The sequence below is a fragment of the Cetorhinus maximus genome, chromosome 2, assembly GCF_964194155.1.
Source record: "Cetorhinus maximus chromosome 2, sCetMax3.hap1.1, whole genome shotgun sequence".
Taxonomy (NCBI): Eukaryota; Metazoa; Chordata; class Chondrichthyes; order Lamniformes; family Cetorhinidae; genus Cetorhinus; species Cetorhinus maximus.
Genome location: NC_135880.1, coordinates 226,182,986 through 226,206,949, shown reverse-complemented (window position 1 = coordinate 226,206,949; position 23,964 = coordinate 226,182,986). Strand labels below are relative to the sequence as shown.

General features: G+C 46.6%; 2 protein-coding genes across 2 annotated transcripts in view; both read right to left on the bottom strand.

Annotated features, from left to right (window-relative positions):
• The window catches only part of hyou1 (hypoxia up-regulated 1), a 40,489-nt gene extending 31,856 nt beyond the window's left edge, over positions 1-8,633 (bottom strand). The window contains exons 1-5 of the mRNA XM_078533282.1: positions 8,484-8,633; positions 4,976-5,061; positions 3,078-3,171; positions 2,903-2,981; positions 2,293-2,447 (exon numbers count right to left, since the gene is read on the bottom strand). Coding sequence (XP_078389408.1) covers positions 2,293-2,447; positions 2,903-2,981; positions 3,078-3,171; positions 4,976-5,048 — 401 coding nt within the window. The 5' untranslated portion in view covers positions 5,049-5,061; positions 8,484-8,633. The remainder of the gene's footprint in view (positions 1-2,292; positions 2,448-2,902; positions 2,982-3,077; positions 3,172-4,975; positions 5,062-8,483) is intronic.
• A 2,313-nt stretch (positions 8,634-10,946) lies between these two features.
• Positions 10,947-23,964, bottom strand: part of treh (trehalase (brush-border membrane glycoprotein)) — a 30,841-nt gene continuing 17,823 nt past the window's right edge. Inside the window, exons 7-14 of the mRNA XM_078533269.1 lie at positions 23,638-23,760; positions 23,260-23,309; positions 22,756-22,956; positions 20,525-20,751; positions 19,498-19,609; positions 18,305-18,417; positions 17,387-17,440; positions 10,947-12,686 (exon numbers count right to left, since the gene is read on the bottom strand). Coding sequence (XP_078389395.1) covers positions 12,546-12,686; positions 17,387-17,440; positions 18,305-18,417; positions 19,498-19,609; positions 20,525-20,751; positions 22,756-22,956; positions 23,260-23,309; positions 23,638-23,760 — 1,021 coding nt within the window. The 3' untranslated portion in view covers positions 10,947-12,545. The remainder of the gene's footprint in view (positions 12,687-17,386; positions 17,441-18,304; positions 18,418-19,497; positions 19,610-20,524; positions 20,752-22,755; positions 22,957-23,259; positions 23,310-23,637; positions 23,761-23,964) is intronic.

Genomic DNA, 23,964 nt, shown 5'->3' with positions numbered 1-23,964 from the left:
TATCAAATTGAAAGAAAAAACATGCAATGTGGCAAAGATTAGTGGTAAGCCAGAGAATTGGGAAAGTTTTAAAAACCAACAGATGACAACCAAAAAAATAATAAAGGAGAAAATAAACTTTGAGGGTAAGCTACCAAGTAATATAAAAACGGACAGTAAAGGGTTCTTTAGGTATATAAAAAGGAAGAGAGAGGCCAAAGTGAACATGGGCCCCTTAGAGAATGAGGCTGGGGAAATAATAATGCGGAACCAGGACATGGCAGAGGAGCTGGATAAATACTTTGCATCAGTCTTCACGGGAGAAGATATTAGTAGCATTCCAAAAATACTAAATAATCAAGGGGCAAAAGGGGGGGGGGAAACAAACAAGTACAATAACTATCACTAGAGAAAAAGTACTAGGGAAACTAATGGGGCTAAAGGTCAATAAGTCCCTGGACCTGATGGATTGCTAGAGATAATGGATGCACTGTAGTAATCTTCCAAAAATCCTCTGATTCTGGAAAACTGCCAATGTAACACCTTTATTCAAAAAGGGAGGGTGGCAGGTAACTATAGACAAGTTAGCTTAACATCTGTCATTGGGAAAATGTTACATAAAGGATGTAATAGCAGAGCATTTAGAAATACATAATCTAATCAAGCAGAGTCAGCATGGCTTCATGAAGGGGAAATCATGCCTGACAAATTTATTAGAATTCTTTGAGGAGGTAACAAGTAGGATAAATAAAGGGGAACCAGTAGATGTAATATATTTGGATTTACAAAAGGCATTCGATAAGGTACCACACACAAGGTTACTTAATAAGATAAGAGCCCATGTGTTGGGGGTAGTACATTAGCATGGATAGAGGATTGGCTAACTAATAGAAGACAAAGAATTGGGATAAGGTGGGCATTTTCAGGATGGCAACCTGTAACTAGTGGAGTTCCACAGGGATCAGTGCTGGGCCCACAATTATTTACAATATATATTAATGACTTGGATGAGGAAAATGAATGTACTATCGCCAAGTTTGCAGTTGACAGTAAAATAGGTGGGAAGGCAAGTGGTGAGGATGACACAAAGAGTCTACAGAGGGATATAGGCAGGTTAAGTGAGTGGGCAAAAACTTGGCAGACGGAATATACGATGAGAAAATATGAGGTTATGCATTTTGGCAGGAATAATAGAGGAGCTGAATATTATTTAAATAGAGAAAGACTGCAGAAAGCTGCAGCACAGAGGGATTTGGGGGTCTTCGTGGATGAATCACAAAAAGCTAGCATACAAGTTCAACAGATAATATAGGGGAGGCAAATGGAATATTGGCCTTTATTTCAAAGGATATGGAGTATAAAAAGAGGGAAGTCTTGCTAAAACTATACAAGGCACTAGTTAGACCACTCCTAGAATACTGTTTTAGAGCAGTTTTGGTCTCCTTAACTAAGGAAAGATATACTGGCTTTGGAGGCAGTCCAGAGAAGGTTCACTAGATTGATCCCGGGTATGGAGGGATTTTCTTATGAGGAGAGGTTGAGTAGGTTGAGCCTGTACTCATTGGAGTTTAGAAGAATGAGAGGCGACCTTATTGAAACATTAAGATTCTTAGGGGGCTTGACAGGGTAGGTGCTGAGAGGTTGTTTCCCCTTGTGGGAGAGTCTATGACCAGAGGGCATAATCTCAGAGTTAGGGGGCGCCCAGTTAAGACCAATGTGGAGGAATTTTTTCTCTGAGGGTGGTGCATCTATGGAATTCTTTGTTGCAGAGGGCTGCAGAGGCTGGGTTGTTAAGTACATTCAAGGCTGAGATAGATAGATTTTTAATCAGTCAGGGAATCAAGGGTTATGGGGAAAAGGCAGGAAAGTGGAATTGACAATTACCAGATCAGCCATGATCTCATTGAATGGCAGAGCAGACATGGGCCTACTTCTGCTCCTACGTCTTATGGTCTTAATAGTTCCAGGATTTTGAGGTCGATGCTGGGTGGTCCGTCCGGTTTCCTTCCTTTGTATTGACTTTTTAGTGATTTGATATAACTGAGTGGCTTGTTGGGCCATTTCAAAGGGCATTCCACATTACTGTGGATCTGGAGTCACATGGAGACCAGGTGAGGGCAGCAGATTCCCTTCCCTAAAGGATATTAGTGAACCAGATGGGGTTTTATGACAATCGAAAATGGTTTCATGGTCATCCTTAAACTTTTAATTCCAGATTTTTAATTGAATTCAAATTCCACCATCTGCCGTGGTGGGATTTGAACCCGGGTCCTGTGACAAAACCACTCCTCCACTGCCGCCCCCAGTACTCACTCAGACAGTTTGAACACAACAGTCCCTCGCTGTCCAGCTGCCACTAGCTGATGTTCAGGGAAACGCTTCCTGTACAACTCTACCTGTGGGTTTTCAGAATGTTTCCCCAGCAGATCCTGCAAGTAGCGGACCACCACCTTTGGGTTCTTCGCCGACTGTGAATTGCAACCAAAAGGGAGGTTAGAGAATTCAACACACCACACACACAAAAACTACACAAGTCAGCATCACAGGCTGCTGGTGTTTCAACATATCTTTCAACGACAACTGGTTGTATCACAGTGATTACATTTCAAAAAATGCTTAATTGGCTGTGAAACGCTTTGGAGCATCCTGAGGGTGTGGAAGGTGCTGCACAAATGTAAGTCTTTTATTAAACAGCCACAATATTAAGTCTGCTCACACATACTATCTGAACATGCTGCTAAGGGGAGGTACTAGAGCGCTACCAGCAGCTATGGAACTGCACCCCCATCTCATCCTGCAATCTGTGGGCAGGAAGGAAATAAAGTGCTCGAACAAAGGAAACACTTGTCGTTCCATAAATGCATATATGGGTAGATTTGTGTGTCACGTCCTCTCACTCCAACCTGAGAAACTAAAGTCTCACCATCGCTACTGCACTGTCCCCGAAGAGTCTTTCATTTTCTTTTAAAGCAACAGCAACTGGAGTTTTCCTTCTTGATTCCCTGCAACAGCCAAAAAACACACCAGCTCAGCATAAACAAACCCAAATCAGAATCGGAATCAGAACCACATTGCTAAGCTCAGTCAGGTGTACATACTTGTTTAATACAATCTCCATGGGCACTCCTGGCTTCACAATGGCAATCTTCATCCATTCGCTGCCCAAGTCCACGGACATCACCGCTATTGAATCTGTACAAGAGGAACCCATGAAAGTCGTCAGATTGTCAGAGTTGGTCATGGAGGAGGGAGATAGCCAGAGGAAGAAAATAGTTTGTATTGTTAGAACGCAGGTTTTTTCATTGAGCATTCTAGTGACGCAGAATTGAATCCTCCCCTAAAGATAGGCCATCGCCCCAAAAATCACGTAACCAAGCAGGATTAAAAGTTCCGAGTGTGTTTACCGTGTAGAGGATGTGCCGAGAGGAAGTGTGTTTGGCCTTTGCTGAGTTAGTTAATGCCAGCTAGGTAGAGGTTTGAGCACATCTCAGGGCTAGAGAGGTCCCTGCAGAAAAAATAACTGGGTTCCTGCTCATTATCTATGACCCCTGCAGGCGAAGGTCATCTAATAACACTCATTGGCCAGGCACTCACATAAATAATAGGCCCCTGGGCCATCATTTGTGGAATCATCCTGCTGGGAGAACTGAAATATAAAATCAGTACAACTGTCATGAACAGGGACCTCAGAGGAAAGCCACTTCGCTCTTCAAACCATCACATTTCTGGTCTTGATTGGCAGGCGGGAGAATCAAATGCAAAATTCTTCTCCACTGCCGGCTCCAAATGTTGGTTCACAAATCACTCAACCAGAAGCTGTAGGGTAAGGGGGCTAAACTCTCTCAGCGTTCTGCTTGTTCTAGCAGTTCACAACTGAAGCTGTTCAAAGCACCATTTCTCTTCCAGCTGTTCACATGTGAATTGTAGCCTCTACCACTGAGAAAGCAGTATTTATTTTTGTTGATAACCTAAGTCATGTTATCAATAACCCTTATTTTGCAGCAATCTATTATACAGGGTTAACAGAATTACCAGTCTGATGTTGGTTGAATATTACGTGGGGATTTTACAGCAAAAATTACTAGAACTTTTATTGATTTTGGTTAGACCACACTTGGAGTACTGTGTATAGTTCCGGTCACCAGATTATATAAAAAGGTAAAGACATTGGAGGGGATGCAAAAAAGATTTACAGGAATGATACTAGAATTGTGAGGTTATACTTAGCAGGAAAGGATGAACAGGCTGGATCTCTTCTCTCTTGGAAAAAAAATGAGAAGGCTGATAGGTGACCTGATAGAGGTCTTTAAAATTGTAAAAGGTTTTAATAAGTGTTTCTGCTTGTACAGGAAAGGGCATCATCATAAGATAGATGGTGATAAATCCAATACACCATTCAGAAGAAACTTGGAGAGTGGTGAGAAATGTGGAACTCATTACCAAATTGACCGTTGAAGCTAATAGTATAGGGCTGTTTAAAGGGAAGCTGGATAAGCAAACGTTACTAGAGGACTCGAGTTAGGTGCAGCATAAACATCTTCATGGGCTGCTTGAGCTGAATGGTCAGTTTTGGTGCCATATATTCTATATAATTCATTCTTTCTGCCTCCCCACCCCATACATTTCCTAATTAAAACAAATAAGATTCAAAAATATGAGTGTATTGCAATAAAACCGTCTGTCAATTACAACAGCGAATCTCATACTTCAGACTGAGCTGACACCACCAGCAAACCCATGTTCCAAACTTACCCAACCAAATGACAGGTGTGTTCAAAGTACAGCCAGGTCTACCTGACAAGTGTCTCAGGGCAGATTTATATAAATAAAGGAAAAGCAACTGAGTAACTATTCCCTCACAGCACTTTGCAGTGACACACTTGTCTGCAATCGGGTTCCTACATTCCACCTCCTCAGTGGCTGCTTTTCCCAAGTGTTCAAGATATTTAAAGGTAAAATTGATGGAGCGACCTAGTCAAATCCAAGCAAAACATACCTGTGTGTAAGACCAAATGAGCGAGTGTGAAGCATAACACCATCCAGATTGATAGTCCCATCTTTCCGTCCATTGTAAAGGTTCACCTAAAGGAGCAAAAGCAAAGGTCAGCTTCTCACATGATCCGCACGTTTCCTAAAACAGTTCAGTTGTATATCCTCTGATATATCCTCCATTCATGCAGTAGTTTGCATATGTCATATTATTGTGATATTTGTAAGCGATAAACTATACATAAAGTTGGGCAGTTCTGATCACAACCAATAAACTGACAGCCATGGGGTTTATAAACTGCAACATATATGCTCAAAGCACTTTGGACACAGGTACTACCATCACCACATGGTCACGGAACAAGGTAACTCTACATACACACACACACACACTGAGCATTTACTCTGACGTGTGCTATCAAACAAAACACTTTGGAGACAGGCAAAAATCACCCAGCAACTGGGAACTGGCTCTCCATAATCTTGATCCAGATATGGAGTATGCACAAACACCAACAGATTTCTTATCTTCTGCTCCACCTTCACTGATATTTTACTTGCTGGTGCCAGTTGCTGTATTATCCATTTGCAATCTCTTGTGCACACATTCACATCCTTCCCATACAGCTGTCTGTTTACTTTTCCCTCCCCTCCATCAGGACCAAGGTCATTGTACCAAGGCATTTCACTGGAGTTTCTACTCTGGTGGGCACAGGAGAAAACAGGTAGCTTCCGGCAGCAGGAATTTAGGACCCCACTTTCCCCAAGAACCCAGTTCTAACAAGCAAAATGGTCCACACTCGAGATTTCCCACTTTGAGACACCTGCAGGTATAGCTCGGCCGAACTTCACCCGCCTACTTGCTCAAAGTAATATATCCAACCCACACAATTCACAGGAGCAGAAAGTACACAGAGCTCCACCCTAAGCAATCCCGATGTAGACACTCAGCTGATAACATTATCATGTGAAGCCTAAATGATCTATTCTCAAACAAGGCAGAAAACAACCAGCTCTAGCTGCAGCCTCTTCTGAACATTACCCATCACTCACCTGTCAGCTCAACTAAAAATTCCTCCAGTCCCTAAACAGTAAGCTGCCATCATTTGGACAGTGCAGGGGTTTTTCCTGCGATTTCTATTTTAGACATTTACCACACAGGAGGCCATTCGGCCCATCGTGTCAGTGCAGATTTTGATGGTAACTTCTCCTCCCAAAATCAGGAACCTGATCAATACACAGTGATGCAAATCAAGGTCAAAGGGCACACAGAGGGGGCCCCTGACTATCCATCCACAAGATACAAAAGCGTCAGAAGTCAGTCATCCAACTTCATTCTGTTTCTCTGGCCCGACATCACCTTCCCAAAGCAGTGGACTCTCATGTCACAAGGAAGCTCCCATTGCCAGTCATAATGGTGATAATATCTTAGGGACAGTGAGTCAATGTGTAAAACCTATGAAATATCGCATCTTTTCCAGTGATAGCATCATTGCCACCTTTGCACAAGGGCAGCAACTTGCAAAGCAGATGCAGACGGATGATGAAATGGCCAGAAACAGCTTGTCACTATTTATCTGTCATTATTTAGGATACCATAAAAGGAAGGCATAAAAAGCTACTTTTAAGGTCTGCATGCAACTGGTGATATCAGCTACTACACTGTGGCTGGCTCTCTCACCTTGGAGTCAGAAGGTCGTGGGTTCAATCCCCACTCCAGAAACTCGAGCACATAATCTAGGTTGGTATTTCAGTGAGTGCTACACTGTCAGAAGTGCTGTCTTTCAGACGAGGCATTAAAAAGAGACCTGCTTGTCCTCTCAGGCGGGTGTAAAAGATCCCACAACGTTATTTTGAGGAATACAGGGGACTCTCCTAGGAACTTAAAAATGCTTGGGTCTCAGCTATTTACTATTTTTATCAATAATTAGATGAGGAGACTGAGTGTATGTCATCCGGGTTTGCTGACAATACAAGGCTGAGTGGGAAAGTAAACTGAGGAGGGCACAAAGAGGTTGCGAAGTTAAATAGATTGATTCAGTGATTGGAAAAGAAGGTTACAGATAGGAGTATAATAGGGGAAATTGCAAGGGGGTTGGAGTACAAAGAGTAATGAAGCCTTGCTGCAATTGTACAGGGCTCTGGTGAGATGTTATCTGCAATAGTGTAAAGTTTTGGGCTTCTTAAACAAGGAAGGATATACGTCCTTTAGGTGTGCAACGAAGATTCACTAGATTCATTCCTGAGATGAGAGGGTTGTCTTATGAAAGGAGATTGAATAGAATGGGCTTTTATTCCAAGTTTAAAAGATTAAGAGGTGATCTCATTGAAACATATAAAATGAAGCTCAGCGACAAAGCTGAGAGGTTGTATCCCCTGAGAGTCCAGAATTCAGGGTCATAGACCCAGGACAGGGGACTGGCCGTTTAGGACCGAGATGAGGATTCTTCACTCAAAGGGCTGAGAATCTTTGGGATTCTCTCACCCAGAGAGCGGTGGCATTTTGTTCCAGTCAGAGATCAATTGCTGTTTTGGACTCTAAAGGAATCAAGGATATGGGGATCAGGTAGAAAATGGAGTTGAGGATCAGTCGTGATCTTGTTGAATGGGGGAAGCAGCCCCCGGGGGCCTTTAACCTGCTCCTGATGCTCAAATACAACAAACCCTCAGGGGCATCATCTGCGGCTCCGGCTGCCCAGGCAGGTGGAGAAAATACAGACCCCCAACCCCCAGCCCAACTGGGATGGCCCCGGCCTCCCCAACCTCCACCAACCAAACCCCCTCAACCAACCCAACCTCCACCCACCAAACCCCCCCCAACCAACCCAACCTCCACCAACCAAACCCCCCCAACCAACCCAACCTCCACCAACCAAACCCCATCAACCAACCAAACCCCCCCCAACCGACCCAACCTCCACCAACCAAACACCCCTCCCACCAACCAAACCCACCCCCCCCCCCACCAACCAAACCCACCCCCCCCCCCACCAACCAAACCCCCCCCCCCACCAACCAAACCCCCCCCCCCACCAACCAACCAACCAACCAAACCCCCCCCCCCCACCAACCAACCAACCAACCAAACCCCCCCCCCCCCCACCAACCAAACCCCCCCCCCCCACCAACCAACCAACCAACCAACCAAACCCCCCCCCCCCACCAACCAACCAACCAACCAAACCCCCCCCCCCCACCAACCAACCAACCAACCAACCAAACCCCCCCCCCCCACCAACCAACCAACCAACCAAACCCCCCCCCCCACCAACCAACCAACCAACCAAACCCCCCCCCCCCCCCCCCCCCCAACCACACCAACCAAATCCCCCCCCAACCAAATCCCCCCCCAACCGACCCAACCTCCACCAACCAAACCCCCCCCAACCAAACCGAACCGAACCGAACCGAACCGGCCTCCCCAACACCCCCCCCGGGCCCGGCCTCCCCAACACCCCCCCCGGACCGGCCGGGTCTCCTCGCTCCTATCACCGGCGCTGCCCGCGCTCACTCACCGGCTCCGTGATCCCAGGCCTCTCCCTCCGCCTCTCGTGGCTCCGGCTCCGGCCTCTCACTCTGACCGGCTCCCGAGCGCCCACCCCGCTGGAACGCGGCGAGCTCCTATTGGTCCGCGTCACCGCGGATCCACTGATATCCGGCCCGTCGATTGGGCCACGTCAAAGAGGCGCGGCTCCGGGTAACCAATGGATCCGGACATGCGGCCCGCCGATTGGTCCACGTCTGGAACGCCAACGAGAGCGTGCAGCTTGCAAGATAGAACCGGCTGGAGGCCGGTCTGTGGATCAGTGGAGGAGAACGGGAGGAATCCCAGAGCCTGACAGGAACACCACCACCCCCCCCTCCCCTCCTCCCTCTCCCCCCCCCTCTTCCCCCCTCCCCCCACCACCCCCCCACCAACCCCTCCCCCCCCTCTCCCCTCCCCCCACCACCCCCCCACCAACCCCTCCCCCCCTCTCCCCTCCCCCCACCACCCCCCCACCAACCCCCCACCAACCCCTCCCCCCCTCTCCCCTCCCCCCACCACCCCCCCACCAACCCCTCCCCCCCTCTCCCCTCCCCCCACCACCCCCCCACCAACCCCTCCCCCCCTCTCCCCTCCCCCCACCACCCCCCCACCAACCCCTCCCCCCCCTCCCCCCACCAACCCCTCCCCCCCTCCCCCCACCACCCCCCCACCAACCCCTCCCCCCCTCTCCCCTCCCCCCACCACCCCCCCACCAACCCCTCCCCCCCCTCTCCCCTCCCCCCACCACCCCCCCACCAACCCCTCCCCCCCCTCTCCCCTCCCCCCACCACCCCCCCACCAACCCCTCCCCCCCCTCTCCCCTCCCCCCACCACCCCCCCACCAACCCCTCCCCCCCCTCTCCCCTCCCCCCACCACCCCCCCACCAACCCCTCCCCCCCCTCTCCCCTCCCCCCACCACCCCCCCACCAACCCCTCCCCCCCCTCTCCCCTCCCCCCACCACCCCCCCACCAACCCCTCCCCCCCCTCTCCCCTCCCCCCACCACCCCCCCACCAACCCCTCCCCCCCCTCTCCCCTCCCCCCACCACCCCCCCACCAACCCCTCCCCCCCCTCTCCCCTCCCCCCCACCAACCCCTCCCCCCCGTCTCCCCTCCCCCCCTCTCCCCTCCCCCCCCTCTCCCCTCCCCCCACCACCCCCCCACCAACCCCTCCCCCCCGTCTCCCCTCCCCCCCTCTCCCCTCCCCCCCCTCTCCCCTCCCCCCACCACCCCCCCACCAACCCCTCCCCCCCTCCCCTCCCCCCACCACCCCCCCACCAACCCCTCCCCCCCCTCCCCTCCCCCCACCACCCCCTCCCCCCCCCCACCACCCCCCCTCTCCCCTCCCCCCCTCTCCCCTCCCCCCACCACCCCCCCACCAACCCCTCCCCCCCACCCCCCACCACCCCCACCCCACACACAACTGGGACAGAGGGCCCCCCCCCCCCCCCACACACACAGACTGGGACAGAGGCCCCCCCCCCACACACACAGACTGGGACAGAGCCCCCCCCCCCCACAAAGTACTTATCCAATTCCCCTTCTGAAAGTTACTATTAACTATGCTATCCACTGTCTTTCAGGTAGTGTATCCCAGATCACAGCAACTCTCTACCTCCTTGCCAATTACCTTAAATCTGTCTCCTCTGCTCATCAACCCTTCTCGCCATTAGAAACTGGTTTTCCTTATTTACTCTTATTAAAGCACTTGGAATTTAAACACCTCATAGTTATCAAATGAAATAACTTAATTATAAGGGAGTGCTGCATTGTGAGGTGCCTGTGTGATATTACTCCCAAATCCCTATCAGGGGGAAGATAGGGACCCTGGCACAATTTGAATTGCAGGGAAGCCCTTCCCCTTCTGCTGCCTAACCGGCATCCCATGACCAGCTGGGTATAGGAACAATGATTTACTGCACAGGGGGAAGCCATTCAACCCATCATGTCTATGCAGCTGAAAAATAGCTATCCACCATACCGGATCTGATTTTAACCTCAAACCTGCCTACCCCAATAACATTTCGCTCCCTTGCTTATCAAGAATCTATCTACCTCTCCCTTGAATATATTCAAGGACTCTGCCTCAACCACCTTTTGAGGAAGAGAATTCCAAGTCTCACAACCCTCAGAAAAAATGTTTCCTCATCTCTGTCCCAAATGGGCAACCCCCTATTTTGAATCAGTCATCTCCCTATTTTCCACTATTAACTCCCCAGACTCACTATCTATAGGACCAATCACTTTGTTAACTCTCTTATTTAAGTACCTATAGAAACTCTTAATGTCTTTATGTTTCTAGCTAGCTTTCTCTCATACTCTAATTCTTCCCCTCATTAATCTTTGTCATTCTTTGCTGTTCTTTATATTGTCCAATCTTCTGACCTGCCACCTGTCTTTGCACAATGATATGCTTTTTTATTTGATCCTGTCTTTTTTTTTTGTTAACCACGGATATTCTGAAATATCCCCTTAAATGTCCACCACTGCACATTGATTGACCTATCCTTTAACCTCATTTGCCAATCACTTTAGCTAGTTCTGCTTTCACATCCTCATAATTCCCCTCAAGTTTAAAATACTAGTCTTGGACCCACTCTTCTCTCCCTCAAACCTGAATGTAAAATTCAATAATATTATGATCACTACTACCCAAGGGTGACTTCACTATCAGGTTATCAATTAATTTGTTGCACAATACCAAGTTTAGTATAGCCTGCTCTCTGATTGGCCCCAGATCCTGCTGCTTTAAGAAATTATCCCATAACATTCTATGAACTCATCTAGGCTACCTTTGCCTATCTGATTTTTCCAGTCTAAATGTAGATTAATATCCATGATTATCGCTGTACCTTTCTGACAAGCTCCCATTATCTCTTCCTTTATACTATGTCCTACCGTGTAGTTATAATTAAGGAGCCTGTGCACCACACCCACAAGTGACTTCTTGCCTTTATCATTTCTCATCACAACCCAAACCACTTCCACATCCTGGCTCCCTAAACCTAGATCATCCCTCTCTAATGCGCTAATACCATCATTAATTAGCAGAGCTACTCCTCCACCTTTTCTTATTTTTCTTAGTTTCCTAAAGTCACGTATCCTTCAATATTCAGCTCCCAATCTATGTCATCCTGCAGTCATGTCTGTAATAGCTATCGGATCGTACTTATTTATTTCTATTTGCACTCTTAGTTCATCTTTGTTTCAAATGCTACACAAATTCAGATACAGAGCCTTTCGTTTTGTCCCTTTGTTATTTTTGTGACCTCTAGCTTTGACTGCTGTTTCACTCTTAGATTTGTACACTCAATTCTGTTCGTCATTTCCCATGTTAAAACTTTTCTCTCTTGCCTTGTCTCTCCTCTTTGGTTTAGTACATCTTCCAACATTTGATCCCTTGCCCTCACTAATTAGATCACAGGACTCACCACAGCCGAGCATTTTATACCTTTACCTAATGTATGCACTCTACCCCATGCACGCTCCATCCTGCAGGAGACATTAGAGAATCATTGACAGACATTCACCTCCAAGACCCATTGTAGCATGAAACACTGCCCAAATGACAACCATAGGTGTATAACAGTTTCAGTATATTCCTTGAAATCTCTGGGTCTGTGGCCCAGCCAGACTCTGGATCATGCTTTTAAACAGAACCACAATAAAAATTAAACATTCTTAGCATTGGGTAAGAATCTCTGGAAATATTTGATTTTTATTTGTTTATTTACAAATCAGTCCATGCACAGATCACCAGTCATACAAGATCAAGCACAGAGATTCAGAGGAAATATCATGGGAAGTGGTTTACAGAGACAAACAGCAGCAGCTTCACCAGCAAACTCTCTCTTTAAAGTAGTTTTTTTTTGCAGTACAGGTCCCCATCATAAACTTTGGAAAATGTGTTCCATGTCTCTCTTTCTCTTCACTCGCTGAACTCAGTATTTTGCCTGCTCTCAGTCTCTACTCCTCCTCCATGATCAGCCAGTGGTTGAGGATGATGCTGCTGATTAGCAGCTGAATTTGAAGGCCATGTTACCACTGTTTATCAGAACTGAAAGAGCAGGAAACCAATGGGAAGCACAGCGAGCAAGGCAAAACAAGTCTGTCCAGTGACTCCTGAAGTGAGTTGGCCTCCATACTGGTCCAGGAGCTGCAGTGCCACACCATTCGTCCATCCAAATCCCACCTGTGGGGACACAACACAATATTAACTGTTAAGAAGTTAAGAAACATAAGGGGAGTAGGCATTTGGTCCTCCGAGCCTGCTCCACCATTCAATGAGATCATGGCTGATCTGATTGTGGCCTCAACTCCACTTCCCTGTCGAACACCGCCCCCCTCCACCACCCCCAAAACAGTAGACTCCCTTGTCAATCAAAAATTTGCCAAACTCAGCTTTTAATATATTCAATGACCCAGCCTCCATTGCTCTCTGCGGAAGAGAATTCCAAAGACTAATGACCTTCAGAAGAAATTGCTCCTCACCTCAGTCTTAAAGAGAAGACCCTTATTTTTAAATTGTGTCCCCTGGTTCTAGATTCCCCCATAAGGGGAAACATGCTCAGCATCTACCTCGTCAAGCCCCCTCAATCTTATGCTTCAATAAGATCACCTCTCAATCTTATAAACTCCAATAAGTAGAGGCTCAACCTGCTCAACCTTTCCTCATAAGATAAACCCCTTCATCCCAGGCAGTAGTCTAGTGAATGTTCTCCGAATTGCTTCCAATATAAGTATATCCGCCCTTAAGTAAGACCACCAAAACTGTATGCAGTACTTTAGATGTAGTCTTACCAATGCCCTTTACAACTGTAGCAAGACTTTCCTACTTTTATACTCCATGCATTATACTCTTCCCTGCAGAGATGTCCGTGATTGCAGGGTTCAGGGCTTTCCCCGAGAGCAAACTCAAATTGGTAGCTGACTGAAATACCATAATCAACTCATTATGGAAATCATACAGCATGAGGGGGGTCCTCAAAGGAAGGCTCATCACTTGGCACTTTGTTGCAAGCTCATTGCAGCAGTGGAGTAATGTCTTGCAAATAAAATTTTAAAAATGTAAAATAAGCCCCTTGCAGGTTTACCCTGAAGATTTTGTGAAGAACAGGTGGTGGGGAGGAATTTCTTCTGAGGGTTGTTAGTCTTTGGAATTCTCTTCCAGACAGCAGCGGAGGTTGGGTCATTGAATATATTCAAGGCTGGGTTCGGCAGGTTTTTGATCTACAAAGAATCAAGGATTATGGCTTTTGTGGGGGGTGAGGGGTGGTGATGGGGATGGATAGGCATACTGCCCAAAATCTCCAAAATCATCTGCTGTGCGATAACCCTACAACTAATCAACTCCATGATCAGCAACTAACAGCTCCGTGTGACATCAAATCAGCTGCCAATGCACAATTTGCACCTCCCTCCCACAAAATCACAGCTCTTTGTATATGCTGACAACTTGGCCCTGGATTTCCAGGATAACCAACTCCAGAACATTGAGAAAACAACTCACTGAAAATCTATGCTCTCCACAAGCCGACTTCAGAAAATGGAGACTTCAGCCAAATGCTGCCAGGATTCTTGTTTCAGCCTTCCACCTGAACAACTTGAAGGCTAAGGTAAGAACTTCATGTCCAGTTCTGTGGCCAACCACTCACCCATGATCCAACGCCAAAATACCATGGCATCACTCTTGACCATGTTGACCTATCAGCAACACCTCCAGAACACCAGAGCCAAGGTCAAGATGAGAACAAATCTCATACAGAAAGCGGTGGGTACCACCTGGGCCAGCAGAATCAACACGTTACACACCATGTCTCTCATCTCAGTCTGCATTACAGCAGAGTACGGCTGATCAACCTGGCTCAGGAGCCATCACATACAATGTGGTAGATATCCACCCCCAGGAAGTCATGAGAATTATTTCTGGAACATTGAGACCAACACAGTGAGTGACTTCCTGTGCTAGCACATTTGGAAACTCTCAACATCCTCAGGGAAAACATCCTCCTCCTCAGAACACCACCAGCTGACAACTAATAAAGCATTCCCCCACCGACACAGGACCTTAAAAAACCCTATGCATCCACCTGAAATCCCACATGGGATCCTATTGGAACACACTACACCCTGCAAACTGCTGACAGCCCCACCTCTAGATTGCACACCACCTGGTTGAATGAAAACATCAACAACCGCAACCTGGTAACTAACCCAAGTCATGGAGTCAGGATGATTACCGCACAGAAGGTGGCCACTTGGCCCTCGCATACAATGCCAGCTCTCTGTAGATCAACCCAGTCAGTCCCATTCCCAGGTATTATATTTTGACAAGAAAAATGAGGTTGCATATTAGTTAGAAAATAAGAGGGGGGATCGGTGTATAAGCCGCTAAATGTTGCATTGCAGATCAATAAGCCTATTTTAAAAAAAGAACCACAGGGCTTCATTTCTAGAGGAATAGAATTGAAAAAAGTGAAGTCCCAGGTTTCAATCTGCAACAGAAAATCTGGACAACACTCAACCCGCTTGAGGACAGGTCAGGGGGATGCGACCACAGGTGGAACATGAGGAGCAGCTCCAATTTGTGACTGCAGCCATCCAAGTGAGATCGTCGCCCACATACCGAACTTCTGCTGAGGGATCCATTTCTGGTGGCTTCATCCAACATTCACACTGCGTCACCTGAAGCTGTTGAATGGTTTGTTAACCTCGACAAACCATAACCGCTTTCCCAGACATACAGAAAAAAACCCCCGGACAGCAACAAAAACTCATGCAAGGAGCTAGATTCAGTAAAACATCGTGCTTCTTTTTGTTTAGCATCACCTCGAGAGAGAATGCAGAAGAGATTTATGAGAATGGGATCAGAGATGAGGGACTTCAGTTATGGTGAGACAAGAGAAGCCAGGATTGTTCTCTTTGGAGCACAGGAGATTTGATTGGTGTTCAAAATTGTAACAGTTTAGATCGTTCCAAACTGTCCCCAATAGGACAAACATAGGACTTAGAAGTAGGCCATTCAGCCCGTTGAGCCCACTCCACCATGCAATAGGATAATGACTGATCTAGTTGTGGTCTCAACTCCATTTTGAGTCTGCCCCCCTCCCGTCCCATAACCCTCGACTCCCTTGTCTATCAAAAATCTATCTAACTCAGCCTTGAATAAATTCAATGACCCAGCCTACACTGCTTTCTGGGAAGAGAATTACACAGACTAACCACCTTTGAGAGAAAAAATTTCTCCTCTCCTTTCTAAACAATAGACCTCATTCTTAAAATGTCCTCCAGTATCTTACTCTATCAAATCCCCTCAGAATCTTATGTGTTTCAATAAGGTCACCTCCAACTCCAATAGGTATAGGCCCAACCTGTTCAACCTTTCTTCATAAGATAAGCCCTCATTCCAGGAATCAGTTGGGTGAACCTTCTCTGAACTGCTTCTAACATAATTATAACTCTTTTCAAATAAGGAGACCAAAACTGTACACAGTATTCCAGATGTGGTCTTACCAAGGCCCTGTACAGCTGCAGCAAAACTTCCCTACATTCATATTCCATTCCCCTTGCAAATAAACACCAACATGCCATTTGCCTTCCTAATCACTTGCTGTGCCTGCAGGCTAACTTGTGTGACTCGAGGGAGGTGTAGCCGTATTGTCACTGGGCCAGTATTCCAGAGACCCAGGGTAATGCCCTGGGGACCCAGGTTCAAATCCCGCCACAGCAGATGGTGAAATTTGAATTCAGTAAAAATCTGGAATTAAAAGTCTTATGATAACCATGAAACCATTGTTGATTGTCATAAAAACCCATCTGGTTCACTAATGCCCTTTAGGGAAGGAAATCTGCTGTCCTTACCCGGTCTGGCCTACATGTGACTCCAGACCCACAGCAATGTGGTTGACTCTTAAATGCCCTCTGAACAATTAAGGCAATTAGGGATGGGCAATAAATGCTGGCCTAGCCAGCAACACCCACATCCCAGGAACTAATAAAGAAAAAAAATGTACCAGGACACCCAGATCGCAGAGTTCTACAACCTCTCTCCATTTAAATAGTATACAGCTTTCCCATTCTTTCTGCCAAAGTGGACAAGTTCCCATTTTCCCCACATTATACTCCATTTGCCAACTTTTGCCCACTCACTTATATCTCTACTTGTTCTTGACTACCTACTTTCCTACCTATCGTGGTGTCATTGGCTGATTTAGCTACCATACATTCAGTCCCTTCAAGCAAATCACTGACATAGATTGCAAATAGTTGAGGACCCAGCACTGATCCCTGTGGCCCTCCACTTGTTACAGCTTGCCAACCTGAAATATGCCCATTTATCCCTACTCTTTGCTTTTTGTTAGTAACCAATCCCTTATCTATGCTAATATGCTACCCCCCACACCATGTTCTCTTATTTTGTGTAGTAATCTTTGATGTGGAACATTATCAAATGCCTTTTGGAAATCCAAGTACACCACATCTACAGGTTTATTTCTATCCACCTTGTTACTTCTTCAAAACACTAATAAATTACTTAAACATGATTGCGCTTTCACAAAGCTATGTTGTAGGTAATTGGATAATTCTTTCAAAGAACCAGCCAAATGGGCTCTTTCTGTGCTTTATCATTCTTTGAATTGTGCTGTGTAGGTGTAGGGAGCACCTGGAGTGAGCGAAGATAGTGAGGCAGGCACAAAGCCCGCCACAGGGAGTTCTGATGCTGCAGTGAGACTAGCTGGCCATGCGGCCTCCTGGGGCTTGACCGGTGCAGAATGTGGACAATGCTGCTCAAGGCCCAAACGTTGGGACCCACATTTACTTGAGCTGCTGCTCACTCCACTGAGAACAAAGACACATTTCAATAGGACTCGGAAACATTGAAGAGGCTCTGACCTGTACATCATACTCTCCTCCCCCACCTGGTTTACCGTCCCAACTCACATCACACTGCAAGAATAAAAGAAAGGAAGTTACTTAGACAACATAGGTTCTGCAGCAGGAGAGGCGACTTCTCACCAATGACCGAAGACCTCACAAACAGGTGGGATGAACACAACATTCATCAATCATTATGTATTCAGTTTACACCCAACTTCAGATGATCACTTATACAGTGTATGTCACACTCCCTCCTGAGAGGTGAGCTTGGTTCTTCAAAGAGTTCGACTGCAGTACAGGCATCAGTTGGCTGGACGGCTGGCTTGTGATGCAGTGACGCCAACAACATGGGTTCAATTCCTGTACTGGCTGAGGTCATCCATGAAGGCCTCACCTTCTCAATATCGCCCTTGCTTGAGGTTTGGTGACCCTCAGGTTAAACTCACCGCCAGTTGTGTCTCTCTAATGAGAGGGCAGCCTATGGTCCAGTATGGATTATGGTAACTGTTTACAGTGTGAAATTATGCTCAGTCATTTTCAGAGTTATCGCTCCTTTCCCCATTTCTACTGCACACACTGAGCCTTCAGTCATTGGAGCCATTTTAACATAAATGCGTGTGGAATTCTTCAGTGAGAGTTAACCCTGTTTAATCTAGGGATAGCCAGGGTTTTCTTATCCATGTGTCGAGGGTGAAGGCTGCACCCTGACCCCACCATGCTTACTGCACAATGGAGCAGCCAGATAGACAGATCAGGCCAGTCCAACCTCCCCATGTCAGGAAAAGGGTCAGTGTCCCACCACAGAGTGAAGTGTATTATGTAGGACCACGGAGTGCGGGGGCCTAATGAAGGCCAGCTCTTGACAAATGGACATCCTGATGTTGAGGGCCTGTCTCTATTTCAGATGTTCTGCAAAAAGAAACTTATGCTTACTTTCTCAAACATGGCTTGATACTTCTCGTACAGAACCCAGTTTGATTGGATCCATTTCTGTGCTTGTTGGAATGCAATCCTCCGGCCTGTCTCAGAGTTAGACTTTGCCAGACCTGGGTTACAAAAAAAAATTAACAAATTGAATAGAAGCTCTAACTGTTCAGTTACCCAGATGGTTTCATGATGGGAATCCTTGACTCGCATACATAAGATATTGGCAGGGAGGTCAGGAACAATCGATTAACCATTGTGCAAGTAACTCAATTTTGAGCATCCACTCTGGCTCTCTCATTAGCACCAAGCCTCTCCACGCACCACACTGTTAATTCACCATCCAACTGTCAATCCCATCTCCCAAGCTACACCTTTTAAAACCCAAGTTTTGTGGCAAAAATCACTACAAATTTGAGTTATCCTGTTTTTCCTATCCGTCCTGCACCATCAGCTTCTCCTAGGATTCTCAGACCCCCTATCCAAGGTTCCACGTGCACTTTTCCTTTTAGTTCTAAATGCCACAGGGATGGTCTCCCTTGGAGTGAGCGCAAGACTCTTACGCAGGGTCCTCCGAAGGTTCCTTCCCATTAGAAACTCCATACCTTCACTTCCAATTACAGCCCCTACCTGACCTGTCTCCTACTGAAGCAGACTGTTGGAAACCTCTGTCTTATCTCCATCTGCATCCACCTCCATAGCAGAGACTCCATAACCCTGTACAGCTCAACAGCTGCTGTACCTCCCATTGCAACACTCTCCTGGCCAACCTCCTGTCTTCCACCTCCCATAAACTTGAGCTATCCAAAACTCTGCTGCCTGCACACTACCTTGCATCAAATCCCATTCACCCATTAACCTCAGGTTCACTGACCTACATTGGCTCCCTATCCACCAACACCTCGATTTTAAAATTCTCATGTCATGTTCAAATTTCTCCCTGCAGTCTTGCCCATCCCTTTTTGTGACCTTGAGGTGGAAGAATGTGACCTTGGTGATGGGGAGGATAGGATGTCAGAAGCTCAACTGAGGGGCAAATGGGAGGTCGAGGTTGTGAACAGTCCGGTTCAGCCAAACAGTGGCTGGTAATAGCCGTGCTGGTCGACTAATGGCTGAAGCTTGGGGACAAGTCATGCGATGAAACCTCCAGGAATCACATGTCACATACCAACGAATGAAATAAAAGCAGGATTTTTTTTTACCTTCAATGATGATTTGCTGCAAGGGTGGCCAGACATTGGGATAGTCCCACTGCTGACCACTTGCCACCAGAGATGTTGGAATTCCATGGCTGTACCAGAGTAGCTGTTGATCCTGTTGGTGAAAGCAGATATCCCACTGAGGGCAAGGAAGATGATTATAACCCTCAAAAGCCTGATTATATAACCCAATGAGTACTGGTGGGTCCATGCCTATGCCATGAGTTTTACACTCTTTAAAACCTGCTTCTTTGACCAACCTTTTCTTTGCCTATTTTAATATCTCCTAAAGTGGCTCAGTGTCAATTTTATTTTGTAATGCTCCTGTGCAGTGCCTCAAGATGTCTTATTATATTAACTATGTAAATAGTCAAATTGTGTTATTATATTAATATGTGGGGCTCATACGATTATTGCTTGGCTTCTATAATCACTGGGCTGTCAGTTGCTGCAAGAAAATTAGTCTCCTACCCCCACCCCCTGGCCAGTAATTTAATGACCATCTTCCAAAAGTGTCAAATATTCCTGGATTACAGTTTTGATGGTCAACAGTCATCATCTGAATCTATGTGTGCAAGCCTTCATGGGCTGTTTGACTCTGGTGGGCTCCAAGGCAGAGACCAATCCCATCCTTAGTCAACACCAGTTCTCTTTCCAGCAAGGATCCGAGGACAGTGATCAGTGACAGGAACACTCATTCTCTTTCCCTTCACAGCTGCTTGTCAAAATGAACTAATTCAGGACAGGTCATAATCAAACTCCAGTGCTCCTGGTCACAGTCTAGCTGAATCCCAATGGCCGCCTTTTGCAAAGGTGCCAGAAGTTGCGTTGTCAATGGATCTGTAGCCCAGCAACAGTCCCATACAGCAGGTAATAAAGTTGGAAGTAATTGATTGCCTCAGATTCTGACAGATGTTTTACTGCAGGGGTAACAGAATCCACTCATTAGAAGCTGAAAGGAAGTTTCCCCTGTCACACCCACTAAGCCCACCTGGGGTACATTTGGGGTAACTAGCGTGAGCAGCATTACCTCCAGGTAACGGATCACCATCTCTGCCGTCTCCCCTGGCTCCTGTTCAGTAAAACACTCAGCCCAGAGGGGGGCCAGGTTCGAAGCGTAGAAGGCAGTGTTGCTGCAGTTATTTATTAAGTTGTAATCAAACCAGATTCCTTGCGTCTTGTTCCAGAAAACGTCACGCACAGCAGCAATACGACGTCTCAAGGCATCCTCATAGTACTGAGCCTTGTGAGAGTTACCTAAAAGATAAAGACAGGTGCATTGGGAGGATGGTGCCAGTCAGTGGTAGGGTTGGCAACCTGAAGATCAGTCTCCAAGACACTGTTGTGTACAATCCTGGTGAAAAATCATAAGGGCATTTAAAAGCTCTGTTTTGTAATTTTTTCTTTACCAGGTATAAAAATATTGAAAATGGGAAAAAAGCCGTTTAGCAGAGAGTCAAACATCATCCAATTGGGTAATGAGTCTTTTTGCTTTCCAATTGCGTAGGAAGGCAGCAGGTCACAAGGGTGGATGTGTTGGCCGACTAATGGCTGGAGCGTGGGGACAAGTCATGTGATGAAACCTCCAGGAATAGATTTGATCACAGTTGGCAACCCTCGTCAGTGGGACTCTGGATCAGTAGGAGGGGTAGGGTGACGGTATTGAGGTCTGATCTGTCACAGCTGATACAACAGGTTCAGCAGATTTACCAAGCTCAGCTGTCCCAACACCAAGGTGTCTCACTGAGCCCACGCACACTCAGAGCAGGTTACTGCACCAGGCCGCCTACAGTCCCATTACAGAACATCTTTCTCTGGGGCCTGTGACCCACAAACTGGGCTGGAGGCATTGTCGTGAATGACAGAATATTATCGAATGAAGCAGGAAGAGAAAATACTGGAAACAATGTGAAAGACAAGAAAAGGTCTGATGTTTGAGGGGTGACCCTTGATCAGAATAGAAACTAAATGAAGCTGTCAATGGGATTTAGTTTTGCTGACACTGACTGTTTTACCCATTACACCACACCCTAGGGGGGCTGCCTCTTGTTGATTGCCAGCAGCCTCAGGCCTGGCCCAAGGTGACTCAGTTTCATGTCTGACACCCTGTAATGCACGTAGCAGGATGCTGATGGGGCATCATGGACAATCCCCCTTTGATCTTTAACCAACATCCCAACCCTACAAAAGTAACCAGGCAACAACTGGAGCAGGAAAATTTCAAATTAATTTCGAGGTGGAGAAACTTATGAGTCAACCAATAAATGCACAGGGAGATCCAAAAAACTACAATGAGATACATGGTCAGTATCTGTTTAGCTGTGTTCATTGGGGTCTCACTTTATCATTGCATCTTACAAACAGTAGCTCAGACTGTGTAGTTAACCTACTATATGGCCCAGGGCTGGAGTAGGGTTTGGACTTATGACCTTCCAGCTTTTTCATTCTTTCATTGGATTGTGGGTGTTGCTGGCTAGGCCAGCATTTATTGCCCATCCCTAATTGCCCTCAAGGTGGCTTGAACTGCTGCAGTCCATGTGGCGTACATACACTGACAGTGCTTTTGGGAAGGGGGGGAACTTCCAGGTGGTGGTGTTCCCATCTATCTGCTGCCCTTGTCCTTCTAGATGGTAGTGGTCATGGGTTTGGAAGGTGCTGTCAAAGAAGCCTTGGTGAATTCCTGCAGTGCATGTAGTGCGAATGTTACTTGCCATTTATCAGCCCAAGCCTGAATGTTGTCCTGGTCTTGCTGCACATGGGCACAGGTTGCTTCAGCATCCGAAGAGTCACAAATTGTGACCATTGCACAACCCTTGTGAACATCCCCATTTCTGAGCTCATGATAGAAGGAAGTTCATTGATGAAACAGCTGAAGATGGTTGAGCCTAGGACACTATACTGAGGAACTCCTGCAGTGATGCCCTGGGACTGAGATGATTGACCTCCAACAACCACAACCATCTTCCTTTGTGCTAGGTATAAATCCAAACAATGGAGAGTTTTCCCCTGATTCCCATTGACTCCAGTTTTGCTAGGGCTCCTTGATGCCACACTCAGTCAAATGCAGTCTTGATGTCAAGGGCAGTCACTCTCACCTCAGCTTAGCTGATGACAGGTATTAGTCCTTGATCTAGTCTGTCCCTTTAGAACACACTAACTTATATAGCAGGACACTTGAAGTGGAACAGAGAGGTGCAATATAAGGAAACAGAAGAGTAGGATATTAAATGCTTCCGCACTGGCCGATTGAATGATACTGACCCAGCTGGCTGTGGAACAATGCCAGGATTCGCTCATTCCTGCAGAGGACAGAGTTCAGGTCGACAGGGAGAATGTGCTTGGTTTTTGTGTCCTTTAATGTTCCACTATTCTCCCCAGTGGAGTCAATGAACCAACGTGATGAGAAATCCCAGCCTGACTCTGCTCCTGCTTTCAGTTCCATCCACAGGTCTTCTCGGGCACCTGAGGATTACAGTCAATGTCATTTGACCCACTGTGAAGATAAGCCTCATTTGAATAGCGAAACACTGGCATGATTTTAAAGTGCCTGCACCAGGCCTTAACTCAAACTTCAAATTCATCGCAGAGCTTGGACTGCCGGAAGCAGCAAATTAACAATAATTGATTGGTTAACTAAACCTCCCAGGACAAGTACAGCACAGGGTTAGCTACAGACTAAAGCTTCCTTTACACTGTCCCCAAACACTTGCAATTCTTTCTCCAGCTTGCTTTGGAATGCAAATGGTTTTTAGAATTAAAAATTACCTTCCGTTAATGTCTGCGCCAAATCAACGTCCTTGCTGTAGGACTCTGGCCTGTTTTAGAAAAAGCAAAAAATCTTCAATAAAAATAAAACAAAACATCGTGGAAGGACAGGGCAGGTTGACAAAGAGCAGAACGATTAATACTGACAGATTCCTGACAACTGGTCTCTTCCAGAGTTGTTATTCTATGTTCCTATCCATTGTGGATACTTGTCCAGCATTTGCTGGTTTGCTGTTCATCGGTAAATCTTCCTGCTGCCTGATAATATTAAGGTAGTGAAGGTCATGCAAGTAATGTTCATTTGCAGTTCTCCACTGGTAAATCGGAGGCACATGTTGAACAACAAAAAGCAGAGGCACAGTTCACATTTGTACAAACCTGGGGCCAGCTGCTTCAACAATATACCGATTCAAAAGATGAGTTTTGCCTCCTACAGTGACAGGCACGGTTCGATTCTTCATCCAGAAATCATACTCCTTGTCCAGGAGATCAATATTTTGCCTGATTTTTAAAAAAAAGTTACATTTCAAGATATTCAGGAATGTGGAGATGTCAACGACACAAACACCAACAACACATTTCTGCTCCAAGTGATTTTGGCTCCTAGTTTGACCGAATTAATTCGCTTGGGTGTCCTCTGGCAAGGCCAGCATTTACTGCCCATCCCTAGATCGCCTCAGAGAACGTTGGTGGGACTTCTTTACT